Source organism: Protobothrops mucrosquamatus, unplaced genomic scaffold (genome assembly GCF_001527695.2).
Source record: "Protobothrops mucrosquamatus isolate PMUCROS unplaced genomic scaffold, P.Mucros_1.0 scaffold_87, whole genome shotgun sequence".
NCBI lineage: Eukaryota > Metazoa > Chordata > Lepidosauria > Squamata > Viperidae > Protobothrops > Protobothrops mucrosquamatus.
In genome coordinates, this window is record NW_015386163.1 from 137,344 (window position 1) to 158,351 (window position 21,008).

Genomic DNA, 21,008 nt, shown 5'->3' on the forward strand with positions numbered 1-21,008 from the left:
AGTGTCCCAGGGTCATGTGAAGTGACCAAAACCTGATGCAACCACCCAGCAGATGAGGGGAATAAAAACCAAACATCCCCCCACCCCAAACCCACTGCCAATCCTCAACAGAAATGCTCACAACAATGAAAACCTCAGACAGGAGGAAGAGCGCCGCCAGGTGGCCAGGCAGGTGTCTTGCTCAGCTGTGGCTTGGGGGGCACTTTTTTCAGTGCCATTGTAACTTCGAAGAGTCACTAAGCAAACTGTTGTAAGTTGAGGACTACCTGTACTTTATCACTTTTTTCCTTTGGGGGGGGTCATCAAGTTTTTGACACTTTGCTAGGCGACTGGTGGTACTCGGATGTTGCCATATCCTAAAAGTGGTACAATGGGTGAAAAGGTTGAAAAGCCCTGCTCCAAAATACTAGTAGGGTTGGAGCTGTTCAAATGTCGGGGGAATCATATTCCAGAGGGCCTCCAGGAACCTGATAAGTGGAATTGTTAAATCAATGTAACTTGGAGTATACCAACCCTGATTGGACAGATACTATAGGAGTTAGGTGATTCCTCAAGTAGCCAGGCCCCATGCCATGTACGGCTTTATAGAGAGCAACCAGCAGCTTAAATTGCACCAAGTGGTTTGCTAATTTTCAAAAAGTTTACTTTAAAATTCATTGATATTTATGAAGCCAAGTGGCCACTTACATCACTGGCAATAGCTCTTGAAGCCTTGGCAGCTTGAATTGGGATGGCATCAAGACGCAGATCATAACCATCTTTCTTTGCTTCCTCCATGGCCAGTCGGTACAATTTCTGTAAAAAAAAATGTTTAGTTTTAGTGCTATGCAGTGGGGGGGGGGGGCTTCTGCTACACTTGGAAATAAAGAAAACCTCCTATACCTTAACAAAAATGTTAGATGGAAGTTCTGGTGCAACTCAGGAATCCCCACACAATCCAATTAGGACCCAAGACCCTGCAGTAAATGTTGCCATTGCTTGCAAGTCCTTGAAGGAGGCCCAGTCTTCCAATGGTTCTTACTCATCCTTATACTCACCTGGCTATAGTTTAATTTGTTGAACTTTGCTAGGACAATTTCCGGCGTATCAGGCATGACATGGACTGTCCGTTTATCAGTATCCCAAGCTTCAGTATACAGACGCTGCAGAAAAGCATTAGAAAGAGCGTTAGCACAAAGTGATAACTGTTTCTTAGTCCTCTAGCTATCTATGTCTTCTGACAAAAGTTTTCCTTTGCAATTAAATTCAAAAATTTGCTAAGAATGAAACTCATTATTCTGTCACTGTACATTGTATAATTTTGTAGGACAGCACATTGTATCCAGATTGTCTTAGGAAAACCTATGTTTAATTAAGAATTAATTGTATTGTTCTTCTTTTAACCAGGCGTGGTTCAAAGACCCCAGGTTCATTGTAATCCTTGAGATTTACAAATTAATTTCATAATTAATATTCTGGCTGGAAATTCTGGAAATTATCATCCAAGCAAAATAGGGGGACATGATAGCAGTGTTCCAATATCTCAGGGGCTGCCACAAAGAAGAGGGAGTCAAGCTATTCTCCAAGGCGCCTGAAGGCAGGACGAGAAGCAACGGGTGGAAACTGATCAAGGAGAGAAGCAACTTAGAACTAAGGAGAAACTTCCTGACAGTTAGAACAATTAACCAATGGAACAACCTGCCTCCAGAAGCGNTTATTATTATTATTATTATTATTATTATTATTATTATTATTATTATTATTATTATTATTATTATTATTATTATTATTATTATTATTACACCAGGAAAGAGGGTCTAAACTTTTTTGCAGCAGAAGACTATATAAAAGTCATAATCATCATATGATTCATATGCAATATAAATTGTCTACTTTGTCCAGCAAGAATTAATGCATTTAAGGCTATATTATTTTATTTACCTAGTTACAGAATGGAAATCTGTGGTTCTGGAAAAAGACCTGAGAACAATTCTGACTTTCTGAATTGTATTTAGAATCACACCGAATACTATTTGCAATGATTATAAAAGCTCATTTGTCAGTTGTGTAACCAGAATTCACCTTGTTCATGGTTTCCGCATTATGCCTGGCCAATTCCATTTCTAGAGAATCTGTCACACTGGTGAATTTGAAACTCTCTGGAGGCTGGCGGTACGTCTTTTCACTCAGGATCTCTCCTGATTTCTTAGCATGCTCAACATCCAGTGAACCAATAGGGACCCAGCCAATGCCTTTCATCCACTCGAGGTCTGCTTTGTAGTAATTCTGTGAATTAATAGTTCATTAGAAAGGTCATCTTGCATTTTTGGAAAAACGATTGGATCTAATGACACATTGTGTTCATGCTGATGAAAGAAATGTAAAAATGTAAAAATATCCTTAAAAACCATGAAAAATGTCCAAGGTATAATTCATTGACAGGAGGTTCCTAACTTTATCGAGTAAAATAATGTTTTAGATAAAACTCAAGCATATGTCGATGAGTATGTGAAGAACATTGTCATTTGGGATAGAACAACATCAAAAGTTCAGAAGGCACTAATAACATTTGTTTGATGGTTCTATAGAGTCATGCTTAAATCTCTAATGTGCACCTTCAGAAAGAGAAAAGACCCTGGAGTAATATAGCAGATTAGGTAGTCATCTCAATTCATCCTTGCACCAATATGGGTTAAACAATTAAAAACGCCACTACTATCAGTATTTTGTACATATAGGTGACAGAAAGGTGCCAGACACAGTGCGATTGGCCCTCTTTCAACTGGTATAGTCCAAGTCAAAATTATACTCACATCACTCTGCAAATCATAAGCTTTCCTAGCGTGGATGACATCATTCTGATCTGGTAGGCAGGTCCACTGGTGCAAATAATTGCGATAATCAATATCGCTGACCAGTTTCTGGCAATTCTTGGCCCCCAAGATCGACAGCATATCCACAGGAGTGCTATATTTGGTCTTCAGTTGCTCAAAGACTTTCTTATATTCCCTCTCACTTTGCATCTTGGCCACATTTATAGAATGCAGCATTTTAGGATCGTCTTCTATGCTACGAGCTCCAATGTGGTGGCCCAGTTGCTTGCGATAGCCTTCTTTGTATTTGTACTGAAATAAATGCACGAGCATATAGTCAGATGTACCTTTATGTTTCTTTTTGGTGCCTGAACTATAATAGCCAAGTTAAAATTTGCAGAGTTAAACTATTCAACATTATTGCCAATATTAACTCCTCAAAGAACTGCAATTGACAGTTTATAATCAAATATTAAAAGTTAATTCAAATTAAAGCATATAATCCTATGCCTACTAGCAAGAAATGCTGTCTTTTTTGCCTGAAGTTAAAACCTGTTCCATTTGCCAGAGAAGCTAATTCTACAGTTCTGAAGGAGCTACAGGTGGTTTCACTAACCAAGAAAATCTGACATCTAATAGCTTCCAAAACTAGCATGAAGTGGCATAACTCCTTTGTAGAAACTTCCCACTTTTATCAATCTGTGACCAATCTATTCATAAGCTCCATTAAGACGTTTAGGTGACTGAGCTTAGCTGTTCCATGCAGCGATGCTGCTTGTTAAGAGTTCATGTCAGAGACAGGATGTTCTGTTAACTGCAATACTCTCTGATTTTTGAACTGCAGATTTATTTTAAGTCCCCTAGGGTAAGAAATTCACTTAAAAAAACAACAACAACGGAAGAATTCATTTTCATCCCACAAAAATAAAGACTTACATCACTAGCAATAATTCTGGATGCCTTGGCAGACTGAATTGGAATTGCATCAATTCGCAAATCATACCCCTTCTTCTTTGCCTCTTCCAAGGAAAGTTTATATAAACTCTTTTTAAAAAGAGAAAAAAGAAAATATTAATATTTACAGTTCTTACCTAATGGTAAACAAGGCCATTATACGGGAGCTAGGCAGACAGAATCTCGCTACTAAATAACTTCTTCAAAATTATTTTAATAAGGAAGGGAACCAGAAATGTTTAGTTCAAATATAAAACATCAAAGTATGCCCTCATGCTCCTTGCCTGTGCATTAGACATTACAACTTGACAGCTTGATTTCTGGGGCTGAGGTTCACGCCCATAGCTTTAGTAGATCATGCATTGTGCACACTCTTTTAGGCTATTAGTGAGAAAATTGCTGTGAGCTAGGACAAGGATTCCCACAGGCTTTTGTCTCTTCCCCTGCCACATCTGTCCTTTGTTACTAGCCTTTCTCCCTCTCCCTTCAGTCCCGTATTCTACTTGCAGCGGATCAACATCTCCTCATCAGGGGTTGGTTATCTTCATGTAGAGGGTTCCTATCATAATCAGAACATTTGGTAGACCTCCCATCCAGTGACCTCACCTCACTGTAGTTGATCTTGTTCTGCCTTGCTAAAGTGATTTCAGGGGTATCAGGCATTATGTGAATTTGTGTCTTGTCTTTATCCCAAGCTTCGGTATACAAACGCTGTGAAGAGAGGACAAGGAGGAAAATAAAACAGACATTAAAATGAAATCAACTCGGGTTCTTCTCTAACCCCATTGTTTCACCCTGAAAGTTCAAGTGGAAATGCCATTAATAAATATCAAAGAATGTTTACATTTTCACCAGACAGGGTTTCTCAGAGGATGTCAAGAAAAAAGTCAAGATGGCAGCCCCAATGTGGCATCAAAGTCCTGCCTTTTTTTGTGTACACTACATGAGCAATGCATACAGAAAAGACAAGTCTGCAATCACAAAATTGCGGCTGTCATCTTTCACACATCTTTCATCCTGTTCCACTGTTCTGTGTTGATAATTAGTGCAGATTGCATCAGAAAGCACTTCTTAGTTCTATCAAAGAAAAATGAGGCAGTAGATTATTGATTTTACAAAGGCATTTAGCCATTAACAGCATCAAAGTTTTGTATTTAAGAAATGCTGCACCTGTCAGATTTCACACATCTTGAAAAATGATACTTCTTTAAGATTAGTTTAATGTGTTTGCAGTGTTGCTTAAATAGAAGCTTTACAGATTTTAGTGATAAGATCTTAAATAAATCATTCTTTTCATTCTAATTGCTAGTATCAAATCAAAGAATCCTAAGATCCAAAGGATGCAGCAGTCCCTTTAGGTTTGAAAACATTATTTATAGAAAAAGAATGACAAATAATATGTACATGTGAATTATATGTATATTATTTAATTATATACAATTAAATAAAGTATTACAAATAATATTTATATTAAAGTGCCAGTACAAAGTTTTAAAATGCCACATTAATTATTACATTCAATCTCTTAAGCATCTTGCATACATTTCATTTTAATACTCAGTTACATATCTAAAACAAGCCATTAGTGCTCACCTTATTCATATTTTCTGCATTATGCTTGGCCAAAAGTATTTCTAGAGAATCTGTCACACTTGTAAACTTGAATTTGTCTGGAGGCTGACGATACAACTTTTCGCTTAGGATCTCTCCAGCTTTCTTGGCTTTTTCAGTATCCAAGGAACCAATAGGGACCCACCCAATACCTTTCAACCACTGAAGATCAGACTTGTAGTAATTCTGTGAAACAGAACATTAAAAAGGGGCATTTAGTCAGAACTGAAGGTCTAACAACCCAAAGTTTATCTTTGATCCTATGCACTGCAGCAAGTACATGTGTCCTATAGTTTTTATGGTCCTGAATTAAATGCTTTAGTAACTGAATTTTCTTTTTTCTTCTTTTAAGACAGCTTATGAATTGAAACTCACTATTGTGTATATTAACACAACAGCTGTCTTTGTACTTCCTTTAAAATATATTCCCTCACCTCCCCACATCCTTGTAATTACAAATGTCTTCAGTATGAGCATCTTTTATTCTGATAATCTCTAATTATATCAGCTAATATCACTATTTAAAATGAAATGCAAAATCATCCACTCTTGCTGTGGCAAATGCCAGAAATAATGTTCCTTATTTAGAAAATAAAAATCTTAAATTTATCGATAATTTGTGGGTTTAGTTTTTTCAGCTGAGCTAAACATTTTCCCAATTTTTTTTTACAAAACCAAGAAGAATGGCTAAATTAGATATTACAGTATTGAGTTTCTAATAATACGTCATTTATGCATTTATAAAACTAACCTTACTTAGACTTGTGATCCCCAACTGTTTTAGGCTGATGTTCAAATTTGAAATATTGAGGCAATGTTGCGATCATACATGATTAATACTGTGAATGTCTTTTGATATCAAAACAAAAGAAAAATTGCCACAAAAGAAAAGTTCCATCCCTTCAATTGTAAATTGATCAGATACTCCAAAGTATTTTTGGAAAGCATGATTTGCTCTCCATGGACTTCTCATTATTTTTAAGCTTAAATAATTCGTTTTTAGTACAAATATTAAAAGAATCAGGGAACCTTGCAGCATATGCCAGGCCCAGGTGTCATGTTGAGGACCCCTGTTAGACTCTTCCATATTTACATATGGAAGGTTTAAAAAAAAGGTAAAAGTTTCCCCTGCCAGCCATATCCAACTCTAGGGGGCAGTGCTCATTATAGCTGAAGAACCAGCATTGTCTGAAGATGCTTCCGTGATCATGTAGCTGGCATGACTATACACCGAAGGGACATGGAATGCTGTTACCTTCCCACAGAAGTGGTACCTATTTGTCTACTTGCATTTACATGCTTTCAGACTGCTAGGTTGGTAGGACTGGAGCAAGTAATGGAAGCTTATTCCTTCATGCAGTACTTGGTTTTGAACTTCCAATCTTCCGGTCAATAAGCCCAGCATCTTAACCACTTGGATATTGCGCACTCTTATTCTAATGTTAAGATTCTATTAATATTCTAACTTCAACTTAAGTACAACTATTACTGAGTGCTTCTTCAAATATTTTTAGAAATATTTTCCATGCTAACCATATTTTCATTAACCAAATCTTGCTGACTTTTCCAAAACTCAAGAAATTTGTTCTCATAGATCAGTTCCAGTGAAGTTAAAAGTCATCACTACTTACGTCACTCTGCAGATCATAGGCCTTCCTGGCATGGATGACATCATTTTGATCTGGGAGGCATGTCCACTGGTGCAAATAATTACGGTAATCGATATCGCTGACCAGCTTCTGGCAATTCTTGGCCCCCAAGACTGACAGCATATCCACAGGACTGCTGTACTTGGTCTTCAGCTGCTCAAACACTTTCTTGTATTCCCTCTCACTCTGCATCTTGCCAACATTCATGGAATGCAGCATTTTAGGATCATCTTCTATACTCCGAGCTCCAATATGATGGCCGAGTTGCTTGCGATAACCTTCTTTGTACTTATACTGTTGATAACAATAATAAGCAGTTTAAAACATAATGTTTACTTACCATGGGTTCCCTAAGATCTAGAAGAGTTTAAATCAAATATTGAACAGACCATGAAGATTGTTTGCACAAAACCACTTATATTTTAATATGTGATTTGAGTTCATATGCACTATTTCAATCTTTAGTAATTTACAAGGGGAAATTAATTTCAAAGTTTGATATCTCCATTTCATTTCCTAGGTTGCTATTACTGGTCTCTAATATAGATCCACAGAGAGAAATTAACTGCCCATCCTATCAAAACTTCCAAGGAAAATGATTTAGTCCATTTAAATATATCTTGAATACTTGTAGTAGTTGCAAAAAAATTTCCACATAATCAACCCAGCCTCAAAAGAATCCCATTCTTGCTGTAAAGGAAAAGTGTAAAAATTCTACACAACATTGCAATTAAATAAAAACTTGTGGTTTGTATCATATCGTATAAATACGTACCTCACTTGCAATGTCTCTGGATGCTTTAGCAGCCTTGATAGGAATTGCATCTATCCGAAGATCATAGCCCTTCTTCCTAGCCTCTTCCAATGACAGCTTGTACAGTTTCTAAATGGATGGCAAATATTGCTTTAGTGTTGCTGAGGGCAAATTTTCCCCCATCCCTTCTCATAGGTTTGACAAATAGAAATCCACTTACATCACTGAAGTTGATTTTGTTCTGTTGTGACAGTAGAATTTCAGGAGTATCAGGCATAATATGGATACTGGTTTTATCTTTGTTCCAAGCATCAACATACATACGCTAAAAAAAAAGCACAATAAAATAATCAAAGTAATGGTTATTAAAACTAAAATATAGAATGAGTTCTAACTATGTACTGTGGATGGAAATTATGAAACCCATTTTATATTGTTAATACCATAATTATAATTACAAAATACATAAAGCAGTCAAGTGGATAAGACTGTGCTGAATCCAAAAATAGATGAGAAAGTATTACTTAATTTTTAACTTATTCATTTTTAAAGCCAGGGTTGGAAATAAGGTGAATATAAATAGATTCAATATTTGTGACAATCTTCTTGCATAAATAAAATCCTAATCTCTTTAGTAAGGAGTTTCGTCATCAAGAATTAATCAAGGTCTGGAGGAACGTTGTCGGACACAACTTCCCAACTAACAACAACAAAGGCCATTTCTGATGAGTTCTACTAAGCTCTTATACTGTTCTAAAGAACATATTTTGACTTAAGACTAGGAATGCTTTGCTGTGTCTCCTGAACCCTAACCCTCAACTCTAAAAAGCACAATGAATGTTTTTCATGCATCCTTAAGGTGCATTATATACTGATATGCAACCTCAGTAGAGCAACTATATAATTTACTTTGAAATTTTATTACAGAAAACAATATTATTCCATCAAAGTGTATGATGTGTGTGTGTGTGTGTGTATTTAAAGAAAGGACCACAGACAAAACTTACCTGATTCATAATTTCAGAGTTATGTTTTGCCAAAGCCATAGGTAAGGAATCGATAGGACTGGTAAAATGGAAAGTGTCAGGGTGTTGCCTATATCCATGGTCACTCAAGATTTCAGAAGCTCTCTTATTCTTCTCTGCTTCTATTGAACCACTAGGAGACCAGCCAATACCCCTGAGCCACTCAAGGTCTGATTTATAGTTAATCTGAAGAAAGGAGAAGTTATTAGTTTTTCTGTTTTATTATTCAACATTTTATTAGTGTCACTGCTTCTTAAAACATTAAAACATCCCTAAATCTTAAGAAGCGATGTGGCAGTGAAATTCATTCAAACAAATAGAGTGATCCATAATGGTTGTACTTAGAGCACAGCTAACACTGAGTAGAAGAAGGTGGTTTTATTAAGCGTGGCTTTACATTTACAAAGTTGCTAAAATGACACTTACATCACTTTGAAGATCATATGTTTTCTTGGCATGGATGACATCATTTTGATCCGGGAGGCATGTCCACTGGTGCAAATAGTTACGGTAATCGATATCGCTGACCAGTTTCTGGCAATTCTTTGCACCTAAGATGGACAGCATATCCACAGGAGTGCTGTACTTGGTCTTCAGCTGCTCAAACACTTTCTTGTATTCCCTCTCACTCTGCATCTTGGCAACGTTCATGGAATGCAGCATTTTAGGATCATCTTCTATGCTGCGGGCTCCCACATGGTGACCAAGCTGCTTACGGTATGCCTCTTTGTATTTGTACTGTACAGAGAGAGAAAGAGAAAATAAAAACTTTGATCTAGTTCCCCATATAACTAAATGTACTAAACCAAAATATTTTTTCAGGCAATCTGATCACTATATCTCAAGTACTGAGTTCCAACCTGACTGGGTAACATCTAGAGATGTTTCTCAGCTGATAGATCTATATTTACCAGTGTAATAATTTTTTCTTTCCCATTAATTCTCTATTACTTCCCATCCTTCTTGGTGTAAATGAAGGGAGCATGCTAGAGAGAAGCCTAAGACATCAGTAGTAGTAAAGACTTTTTCACTTGATTGCAATGACAATAAAGGATACGGTATTCAGTTTTTAAAGAAGGATTTATTAAAGATATTATTATCTCTATTAAGTAATATTATTAAGCTTATTAGTAATTATCTATTTAAGTCTATATTAATTCAAAAGGAAAACAAGTTATTCCTCCCACCCCACTGAGGATCTATTAATTGGATTGTTCATTATCTGGTAAATGAGCAATTCTCATTCTTTGAGAGCAGAAAATCTGGCCGAAAATAAGGGAATGACATATGGTTATATACAACATGGCTGAAGGGTCTCTAGGATTGATTTCATCTGTGATTAATGACTTTAAGTTGACATGATGGGAAAGATGGGCAACACACAAGTATTTGGTTTGTTGAGAGAAAGGTGGAGGTAGAGATAGATATTATCAGCCTGAATAAATCCACTGCAGGATGCAGGTTATTTCAGTGAAGGTTATGTATGATAATCCACCATGTTAACCCAATGCAGGTTAATAAGTAGATGTTTTTGAACTCTGCAGTCTAAGGATGAAAGAGAGGAAATGGCCCAAAATCACCCAGATGGTGATTTTGTAAGGAGGATGTGTATGGAGTGTGTTTAATCATCCTTGAGGGGAGAACATCTCAGATTTATGACATTATTTTAACTCCAGTAACATTGGCCACATATTAAAGAGTTATAGAGGAAATTTTGGTTTGTTTATATTGATCAAAATAGGATTTACTTTTAGTCCGCAGTACATTTTTATATTATTTATTTATATTTCATATTTCTTAACTGCCCATCTCCCTCAGTTTATTCAGTTTATATAGTTGCTTATCTCAAATATATGCCTTTTAAGTGAAGAATGGTTTGAGGGTTAAGTATTAAGTTATAAGAGAGGGATTTAGAATTTCCTGCTTATGATTTTTCAAAATAGGTTAAAAATCACCTTTCTATTTTCATTGACATTAATCAGAATTGAGAATGGTTAGTCCAGAAGGAAATGTAATACCTTTAATTAGAAATGTATCTTAAATTATTTTATGTAAATGTAAGGCAATGATAATAGCATATAGCACTCTCTATTGAAAAATCTCACAAGTGCTAATTAGCAATCTAATTGGTAAATGAGATTATATTAAAAAGCGAGGGGGACTGTATGTGGTGGTGGGACATATAAATCAAGGATTGGGGCCTTCATGCCATTGTAGATAAAACTGAAACAAAGCCCCTGTGGAAATCAAAGACCAGTTATGATACCTCTCCATCAAGGAGCAGACTTTTAGCCCTTATCAGTGAATGGATTGCTTTCAGAGGCCTTTGGAAAATATGCTAGAGCCTCAGTTTGCCCTCCCTCGGGATACCAAATAAGAGGAAGATTTAACAAATCACTGCATGCCATCTTTCCTTAAAATACATAAACAGAGTTGCTTACTTCACTGGCAATTTCTCTAGAAGCTTTGGCTGCCTTGATCGGTATGGCATCAGGTGGAAGATCATAGCCTTTCCTTCTCAGTTCTTCCAATCCTAATTTGTAGAGTTTCTAAGAAGAGAGCCAATGAAAGTTAGAAGTGCAACACTCTAGTGCAACATTAAATGGTTGATTCTGTAATCAAACCAGTATCAAACTTACATCACTCAAGTTAACTAAGTTGATTCTGGACAACACAATTTCAGGAGTGTCAGGCATGATATGAATCTGAGTCTTATCTTTGTCCCAGGCTTCTCGATAAAGTCTCTAGAAAAATAAAAACAAAGAGTGAATCAATATCTTTCAGTGACAAAAAATAATATGACCTTTCACAACACAGTAAAAAAATCTATTCAGATAAAGCAAAATATTTTGAGTTGTTATCAACTCGGGCAGAGTTGCATGCAGAAGAAATAGTTACGAAAGTGGAATAGTTATGCAGAAGAGATTCTTTTGTTTCATCCCTAAATTAAACAAAGGTCATTATATCCTCAAGGATGCTTGTTTATGTTAATTTTTAGAAAAAAAATAAAAGGAAACTTACAAAAAAATACCATTTTGCTAAATACATCCAATGAGAAACTTCATTTTTCCTACACTGAATTTTATTTTTTAAACATATTTACCATCATAAAATTTTATTCTTATTTACTTGGAAGCAAGTTCTCTTGATCAGGGGATCTTAAATGCAATTTATTAAAGAGAGCTACCGTCCTAAAAACAAATTTCTAAACTATCTTGAGTTTCTTTCAATGTAACTTACTTTTGAAGAAATATAGATTCAGGGATGGAATCAAACCACTACATTACACTGCAGAATCTATTGCTTTCCTCCCCCCTCCCTCTTTCAAGCTGTTGATTGTCTCCCCAAGTCCCCTCAAGCAGCAGAAACCCTCAGCTTGAGAAACACTCACATCACTTCTATGCTTTGAGTTTTCTTTTGCCAAAACAACTTCCATCGAATCAGGAATGCTTGTGAATTTAATTGTGTCTGGATGCTGACGATAAGTTCTTTCACTCAGAATCTCGGAAGCTTTCTTGTTCTTTTCCGACTCTAGAGAGCCAAGGGCGTTCCATCCAATACCCTTAATCCATTCGAGATCAGATTTATATGCAATCTAGCAGGGGGGAAAAAAAACAGAAGCCACCATTCTATATTATAGAATTTCTGAAGGTGTTTTGTTCCTGACTTACTGCCCTTGAATTTTGTACGTATGTCTTTTTCATCCAGTGATGCCTCTTTGATTTAGGACTCTGTAATATCTTGTTGGTTATGAATAAAAGCACAAAGTAAGGTGTAAGGTTAGAAGAACATTTTCCTGTCAGGCCAGATCTCAGAAGAAATAAAAGAACTCTCCTTTATAATATAGAGTACAATAACAGAATATTGAAAACCAGACAACTGTTTCCTCTTCCCTCCCTCTTAGCCCAACTTTGATTCTCTTTAGTATATTCTGGGGTTGTGGGGTTTTTTTCCCCACTTTTTTGCTTTCCTGTATTAGGCTCATATTTTACTAAGAGTTGCCACATATCCTCTTCAAGATGCCATCTCTGTATAGTTTTCTTTCATATTTTCCCAAATTTTAGACACTGAGAGCAATGAGTCAGAGGAGAAAGACACAACAAACTTTGCAAGTTTTAATTTAATCAAGGAAAGAAGAAGTTAAGGATTTTTTCTTTAAAAACCCCCACAATCTTACCAAGTTAGTAAAGGAAGAGGGAAATGTAAGTTGGATATCAGTGTCTAGAGTTACTATAAGTTATAGAAAGAGAGTGTAGAAGAGTAATAAGAAAATAAAACATGCATTTTCAGATGTCAGTAAGGAAGGCAAATACCCGAGCAGGATCATTAATTGGTAGCTGGATAAATAGTAAACAGGGAAAGACGTCCAGTCTACATAGTCAATGCAGTTTTATCAAACAAAATGGTTGAACTATATGACTTACATCACTCTGTAGTTCATAGGTCTTCTTGGCATGGATGATATCATTTTGATCTGGGAGGCATGTCCACTGGTGTAAATAATTACGGTAATCGATATCGCTGACCAGCTTCTGGCAATTCTTTGCCCCCAAGACTGACAGCATATCCACAGGAGTGCTGTACTTGGTCTTCAGCTGCTCAAACACTTTCTTGTATTCCCTCTCACTCTGCATCTTGGCAACGTTCATGGAATGCAGCATTTTAGGATCATCTTCTATACTACGGGCTCCAATATGATGGCCAAGTTGCTTGCGATAGCCATCTTTGTACTTGTACTAAAAAAAAAAGTTGAGAAAAAGTCAAAATCAGGAATAATTTGCAGACCCAGGTATGTCAGATTTAGCAGTATATCTAACATTTGCACAATGGACACAGTTTTATGTACACAAATCTAGTAAATCTCTATAGATTTGTATATGATTTACTCATGAAGAAATGATCTGGACATAGCTCAAAAAATCCTTAGTGCAAAGCTTTATCAAAGGTATTGAATCTTATAGGAAGGATAATGTATATACTGTATATCAATGCATAACAATATATTATAACTATAAGCAACTACGTTGTCAGTTCTCCAGCAAAAAACTAAGCTCCTCTACCTCTGCCTTGAAATTAACTATAAAGATGCTTGTTTAAGATCGCAGGGCACATTAATAAAGTCTGTGTTTCTGTGACATAATGGAAAATCCCGCTCAAGGTCCCACATGAGTGAAATACAGGTTTCTTCCTTAGTGGGCAGGACTAATATGCCTGATTTAATTTTTATCCAGCTTGTGGGTGTCTGTATATGATTTTGGAAGTTTGAGCTTACATATATATCATGCGGAAATTAACAAACCCTGACATTAAAATGAGTCATAGCTTAAGCTATAATATCAGAGAGAATTTATAACATAACTTACGTCACTAGCAATGTCTCTGGATGCTTTAGCTGCTTTCACTGATATGGCTTCAGTAGTGAGATCATAACCCTTCTTCAACATTTCTTCCCATCCAAGTTTGTACAATTTCTAGCATGAAAAAGTAGCATAGATTAAAAAAAATCAAAACAATTTGAATAAAGTAAATATTTACAATCCACTCCTACAACTGAAACACACCCCATTTTTTGCTTCAGGTTTCCTCGTGGAGAAATCTAATCTTGTTATAGGAATGTGCAAATCCATAAGAAACCTATTTAGTAATATCTTAGGTTTCCTCAAATATTGTCTGTTATTTGAGGAAGATATTAGCTTCAGACGTGATTTAAATAAAATTTGAACAAAGTAATGACTTTTTTTAGATTATACAAAAGTCTGTTCTAGTCCAGCATTCTGTTCTCACAGTAGTTCCGAAAACCCTGCTAATGTTTAATAATATTAGAATAGTTCTTAGCTTTTTTTCTCTTTCGTGTATGTGACTCACAAGAAATCATTTGTTTTGCTTCAAATTTCATTTCAAACAAAAGCCACAAATTGAAATCAACTTCCTAGTAATTAAAAGGGAGAACGATTACTGAAGAGATTTCTGAGGAATAAGAGCAGTTTATGACAAAGTCATGAAGGAGTCAATGCCTAACCCAGGGGTCCCCAATCCCCAACCCCCAGTCCGGGAACCAGTACCAGGCCACGGCATGCCAGCAACCGGGCCGCACAAACAAGCAAAGCCCCATCCACAGGATGCAGGCAGTACATGAAACCACACCCCCTCCAGTCTGTGAAAAAAACTTTCTCCACGGAAACTGGTCCTTGGTGCCCAAAAGGTTGGGGACCTCTGGCCTAACCAATGGCAAATGAGTTTAATATTCAGAAATGTTAAAATCAGCTAGCAATTTGGCTGTAGAAAATTTCAGAATCATCTAGTTCTAGAATGATCAGTTTAAATCTATAATAGTGAGATTATACATTCAGTATTGTTATTTGTTCTGCATACTCCCTATTGGACTAGTCCCAGCTGATACACAACCAGAGGACTTTACAGACAATGGTGTTCTTGCTCTTTCTTGGAAGAAAACTGAATGAAATGAAAGTTGAATTCCCATGAATAGCCTCAGATCTTCAAGAAAACGTTAACTTCAAAAATTAAGGAATCATTTCATTCAGGAGAATATAATCAACATGTTGAAGACTAGTTACTAAAACACATGCTTGAATAGTTTCTTACCTGGCTGTAATTGAACTTATTTGCTTTAGCCAGCATAATATCTGGTGTATCTGGCATGACATGAATCGTTGTCTTGTCTTTCTCCCATGCATTTATGTATGCACGCTGTTAGAGAAGAAAACGGTAACGATCAATAAATGCATTCATATGCAATAAAGTTGGTATGCGGATAGCTGTTTGATTTTAATATAAAATTGAAAGTCTGTGCAGATTCTCTGCAGAGGAAATGCATTGATATGTCCTAGAAGTCATATATTTAGCGATGTGCTTGGGATGACCTTCTGCCCATAAATTAGCCTTTTCCTCTATACAACACCTCATGACTGTCATCTGCACAAATCCTTAGGGAACAGAGAGCCTCTTTAAGGAACAAATGACTATGGTAACATTAATTAAAGAATATTGTCTATAGCTAACAGTAGCACTCAAGATGTCAGTTTGCGGAGAAATCTGCTAACAAATAATTATGTTCTATAAAATAAAAATCTGCTAGGAATTGTTCAGTGGTTTTTACAAAATCTATACCACTCATAACATATATCTGCAATCTGCTGAAACTCTTTTGCTTAAGTAATGCAAGCCAGAGGGTTAAAGTGGGGTGCAGCATATGTCATTATTTGCACGCAGAATGGCAATGGTTACCTTATTCATAACATCAGCATTGTGCTTTGCAAGTTCCATATCCATTGAATCAGTCAGCTTCTTAAATGGGAAAGCACTTGGATGCTGGCGATACTTGGTGTCACTTGCGATTTCAGTGGCTTTCTTGGACTTCTCAATATCCAATGACCCAGCAGGGCTCCAACCAAGACCTTTATACCATTCATTATAATCTTGCTTATATTCATGCTGTAGACAGAGAATGAAACAAATCTATAGTTCAACAGCTCTTAACTATAATAATACAACACACACACACACCCATGGACATATCAAAAAGAGGCATCCTATGAGTAAATGATGACATGATGAATTACAGCTTCAGGTCACTTTGAGTAAGAGATAATCCTTTTGTCTTTTTGTTTGCTTTATTATTTAATTAGTAAGCACTGCAAAATTGTAAAAATTGCTTGATTTATTATTTAATTAAAAAATAAGTTATTTCTCTTCTAAAGTATTGAACAGCAGTTTGTCTCACATGATTTCTTAAGAATACTCAAGTAATAATTCTGACACTACAAATTAGCAGATTTTATTTTTTATTCTCAATTGTATAATGCAATTTAGAAAGAATTTAATCTATTTGTACCTAGTATAGATCTTCATAAAAGTACATCTAATTAAACTGCAACTTCATCTTTCTAAGAAATTATAGTTATTATATCTATGAAACCAAGAAACACATTTAATCCAGATAATTATTCCACTGAGTGGCATAAAATATGTATTGAATTCTTTGTCCCAATATCATTCCAGATTATCCTGATCAGTGCACACTTGATGACCTCATGGCAGTGCAACAGAAACACAATTAATGTTGCTAGTTTCTGGGCAAGATCTGTTTAACTTGTGCAAATTTTAATCTTGCATTTTATATTTTAAATGTTATGCCATATACAGTAATATGCCTTATTTTAATTGTGATGCTTCTGACACAGATAAACATTGCAGATCTATACAATAATGCTTTTTAAAATACTTTTTTCCCTTCTCTGTGATTTATATAACTATGATTTTGAAGGCTGGTGACTATCCTGCTGACTTTGCAATTCTGCTGACTAATTTACTTGTTCTATTTTAATGCAAAACTACTGCCATGGACCCTGGCACGTAGAATACAGATGGAATTCAAATAATCCATTTTGCACAATATCATTTTATACACAGTTGACAAAGTCTGTTATTAGATTACTAACTGATTTTCAAAAACAAAACAAAACACCAAAACCCTAAAATCTGCAGCAGTAGTCTCACTGGATTGTTTTGAGATGGTGCAATGGGAATGACTAAAAAATGGTTTTGGCTAACTATCAATTATTAATTATCAACTAATTTGGACACATTATTCAAAGACTGACTGGAGAAAGCTGTAATGCTGGAAAAGGTGAAAGGAAAGGAAGGAAGAGGATGACCAGCAATGAGATAGATGGGCTTAGTGGCAATGACTGCAACATTGGAAAATCTGAAAGAACCAGTTAGGAGTAGATAGTCGTGGAGAAAATCTATGTAGTTGCTAGGGGTCAAAAAATGACTTGATGGCACATAATCACTCAATCAAATGGGAAAGTTTGGAAAAAGTTTTTCCTCCTTTTTTATGTGGTCACATAATGTGGATTATGTGGTCACAAACTGTGGATCAATGTGTGGTAGACTGTTCTAGTTTGCTAAGGATATTTCAAATGGAAATCTTCATTTAGCAAAATGTCTTGCAGAACTTAACAAGAATGTCCTTTATCTCCTCTTGTTTTTCATTTGATATTGGAACAGTATTCTACAAATGAAACACGTTGTAAAGAGGGTGGAGTTGAAACCAAACTGCTATAATGTGTTGATAATAACCTTCTCTATAATTACACATTTTTATACTAAAATATATTGATAGTGTATTTGGTAATTTATCAAGTTATTCATTTAGTCGAAATGTTTTTACTGACATCTGTAAAAATTGGGATTTCCCTTTTAACTATGTGGCAATAATTCTTACAAGGGATTTTTTTTTCTCAGTTAAAAAATCAACATAAATTGTTAAAAATCCTGTTGAGTTTATGGATGTGGGGAAGAATTATAATTCTGATCTTTAACCACCCAACTAATTTATATTTAAGGACAATTTCAGCTGAACATTGCAAATATTCTTCACTATGGCAAACATTGCAAATAATCTATTTATATATATATTAAATCCATTTATTATAAAATAGTTTATTAAAGCATTACATTTTTATTAATTTTTCATGTTTTTGAACTGCCCATCCCCCTCAAAGATAAATAAATGTATAAAAAGCATCTTGCAACTAAATAGTAAAAAAAAGAGATTCCAAGATCTTACATCACTTTGAACCCGATTCATATTTCTGGCCAGTTCTACATTCAGGGCATCCGGCAGAAGGATATAATTATGGATGAGCCTTTTGTAATTGGTGTTGGTGATATTGGCTTGTGCTTCTTTGGCAGCCACAATGCTGACAGTATCGGCAGGCGTGTTGTATCTCGTTTTGCTGCCTTCATAGGCTTTCTTGTACTCGCGATCTGACTGCATCTTGGCCACTTGCATGAAATGGACAAGCTTGGGGTCATCTTGGAGGCTGCGGAAGCCAACGAGCTTACCCTTGTCCTGTTCATAACCTAACTTATATTTGTACTGCAGAGAAAACAGAAAGTGAAATGTAAGCTCAGGAGGGTCAATACTGAATTGTAACTTTATCATACGGTAATACAATGAAAATAGATATAGGTACAGATTGAACAGATTGTTAGACATGGTAAAATTGGTTCCAAAGGTGCCTTTTTGTCCACAGGGGCCTTCTGTAATTTTTCTTCAGCAGGAAAAAACAACAACAACATCAACTGTAAACTTACATCACTGGCGATTTCCCGAGAAGCTTTAGCAGCTTTAATAGAGATTGCATCACTTCTGAGATCATAGCCTTTCTTTTTAGCTTCTTCCAGAGAATGTTTGTATATTTTCTATGTGGGAAAAGAAAGGAAAGAATTTAAAGAATACAGTACAGTACAGAGACAGAAAATTAATGCTTGATAAGGTATGATTACAAGTGTAATTATTTCTTAGCATTCTGGAAAAATTAGCCAAATCCAGAAGAAAAGGTAAATTTGATTGAATAGAATTAATGTAATGCAATGATTCTGCAGGTTAAAAGTTATTTATTCTTTGTTCTGAAAACCATCCTGAATCTTTAAAAAAAAAAAAACATAAGTGGTCTTAAAATCTAAACTGCTAATTTATATGTTGGTCAATGCCAGATTACAAACCTACACCAGGACTCTTTTCACAAACAAGCCACACAATCTGTACTTGGTGCCATGTCCCTCATCCCGTATGATGCTGTGGACTTGGTTAATTAATATATGTAACTATTCTTAGCATCCAAAAGAGCAACGACAGCTTTACAGCAATTCTACTGGAGCTCTAGAGAGGCGCTTTTACATTTTGTCAGAGCCTGAAAATTAATCTGCCAAAGGGATCCTGAAATTTTCTCTTCCTGTAGCTGAGATGCTAAGGTATCTGACCACAATTCCCTCTCCACTTCCCAGGCATTCCAGTAGGACAGATTTGCCATTTGCTTTAACAATCACATCACCAATAGCTTGTCTAGAAGGTCTTTTTTTTTCTCCCTTTTTGCAAAAAGTAAAAACAGCAAAGGAAGAGTCTGAGTGAATCAGAGTAGGATGCCAAATTATTGCCAAAGATCTGCAGGGCACTATGGTGTCTGGGTAGGAAAAAAAAGGCCTATTTAATTATGCATATCTAGCAATGGAACATTTCAGTAAATGAACACTGGCTTTGGAAAGCTTTCATAAGCATTTTTAATACCATGCCAGGATAATTCTCGACTTTCTATTCAAGTTCTAGTGAACAGTGGTTTCGATTTTTTTTCTTCTTTAAGTTGTATTTTTTTCCTGTTTCTTCGTTGTTAACTTGGTATAATGGTTTTCTTAATTTAGTGCTGCTAATTTGAGAATAATTACTTGGAAAGGCTGTGTATGAAATAATTACATGAACAAAGACTTCTGCTAATGAGAGTTTTCAATGAATAATACTACAGGATTTGACTCAAAGGCTAGCTTTTTCTGCTAGGCAATGTGTCTACTTTATCTTGTTTGACAAATAATGTAACCTGTAGTTTTGCTGATTCACTAGTACTAGCACTAAGCAAACTATAGCTCTTAATCAACCTTCATACTTACATCACTGATGTTATAAGCATTGACTTTTGCCAAAAGAATCTCAGGAATATCTGGCGTAATATGAATCTGTGTCTTTTCTGCTTCCCAGTCCTTTTTGTAAAGGTGCTAAAATAGAATGAAGGGAACATGTATCATTGAAAAATAACTTTGAAATAAACCTCAAAAAAACAACAACCCCACAGTTAAAAAAAATACACACCATAATTAAACCAGTATGATAATTAAATTTAATTTTATATCAATCCTTTGATGATTGGAAAATATCTCATCAGTCCAGTTTACCTAGATAATTGAATTATTTGGTTAAGTTGACTGAACCATTCTTAATCAGTCCAATACAGTATGAACCAAGTGTGAATTTTACCTCATGTAGAATTATTCAAACAAGAAATATTCACGTGCTGATGACACTTTGCTAGTACAGATAGTCCTCAACTTACGAACACAATTGAATCCAACATTTCTGTTGCTAAGTGAAACATTTGTTAAGTGAATTTTGCCCCATTTTATGACTTTTCTTGCCACAGTTGTTAAGTGAATCACTGTAGATGGTAAATTAGCAACATGATTGTTAAGTGAAATTGGTTTCCCCATTGACTTTGCTTGTTAGAAGGTTGCAAAAGTTGATCACATGACCCTTGGACACTGCAACCGTCATAAATATGAGTCAGTTGCCAAGTGTCTGCCAAGTTGATCACATGACCATGGGGACACTGCAATGGTTGTTAGTGTGAAAAATGGTCCTTTTCAGTGA

The 21,008-nt window shown here is 35.7% G+C and overlaps 1 protein-coding gene across 1 annotated transcript in view; it reads right to left on the reverse strand.

Moving 5' to 3' along the window:
* Positions 1 to 21,008, reverse strand: part of NEB (nebulin) — a 221,727-nt gene that overhangs the window by 128,953 nt on the left and 71,766 nt on the right. The window contains exons 61-82 of the mRNA XM_015814350.1: positions 20,255 to 20,359; positions 18,908 to 19,015; positions 18,378 to 18,689; positions 16,031 to 16,237; positions 15,389 to 15,493; positions 14,149 to 14,256; positions 13,210 to 13,521; positions 12,177 to 12,380; positions 11,425 to 11,529; positions 11,227 to 11,334; positions 9,212 to 9,523; positions 8,768 to 8,971; positions 7,981 to 8,085; positions 7,782 to 7,889; positions 6,989 to 7,300; positions 5,340 to 5,543; positions 4,353 to 4,457; positions 3,729 to 3,836; positions 2,793 to 3,104; positions 2,062 to 2,265; positions 1,038 to 1,142; positions 688 to 795 (exon numbers count right to left, since the gene is read on the reverse strand). Of these exons, the coding sequence (XP_015669836.1) occupies positions 688 to 795; positions 1,038 to 1,142; positions 2,062 to 2,265; positions 2,793 to 3,104; positions 3,729 to 3,836; positions 4,353 to 4,457; positions 5,340 to 5,543; positions 6,989 to 7,300; positions 7,782 to 7,889; positions 7,981 to 8,085; positions 8,768 to 8,971; positions 9,212 to 9,523; positions 11,227 to 11,334; positions 11,425 to 11,529; positions 12,177 to 12,380; positions 13,210 to 13,521; positions 14,149 to 14,256; positions 15,389 to 15,493; positions 16,031 to 16,237; positions 18,378 to 18,689; positions 18,908 to 19,015; positions 20,255 to 20,359 (3,861 nt within the window). The remainder of the gene's footprint in view (positions 1 to 687; positions 796 to 1,037; positions 1,143 to 2,061; positions 2,266 to 2,792; positions 3,105 to 3,728; positions 3,837 to 4,352; positions 4,458 to 5,339; positions 5,544 to 6,988; positions 7,301 to 7,781; positions 7,890 to 7,980; positions 8,086 to 8,767; positions 8,972 to 9,211; positions 9,524 to 11,226; positions 11,335 to 11,424; positions 11,530 to 12,176; positions 12,381 to 13,209; positions 13,522 to 14,148; positions 14,257 to 15,388; positions 15,494 to 16,030; positions 16,238 to 18,377; positions 18,690 to 18,907; positions 19,016 to 20,254; positions 20,360 to 21,008) is intronic.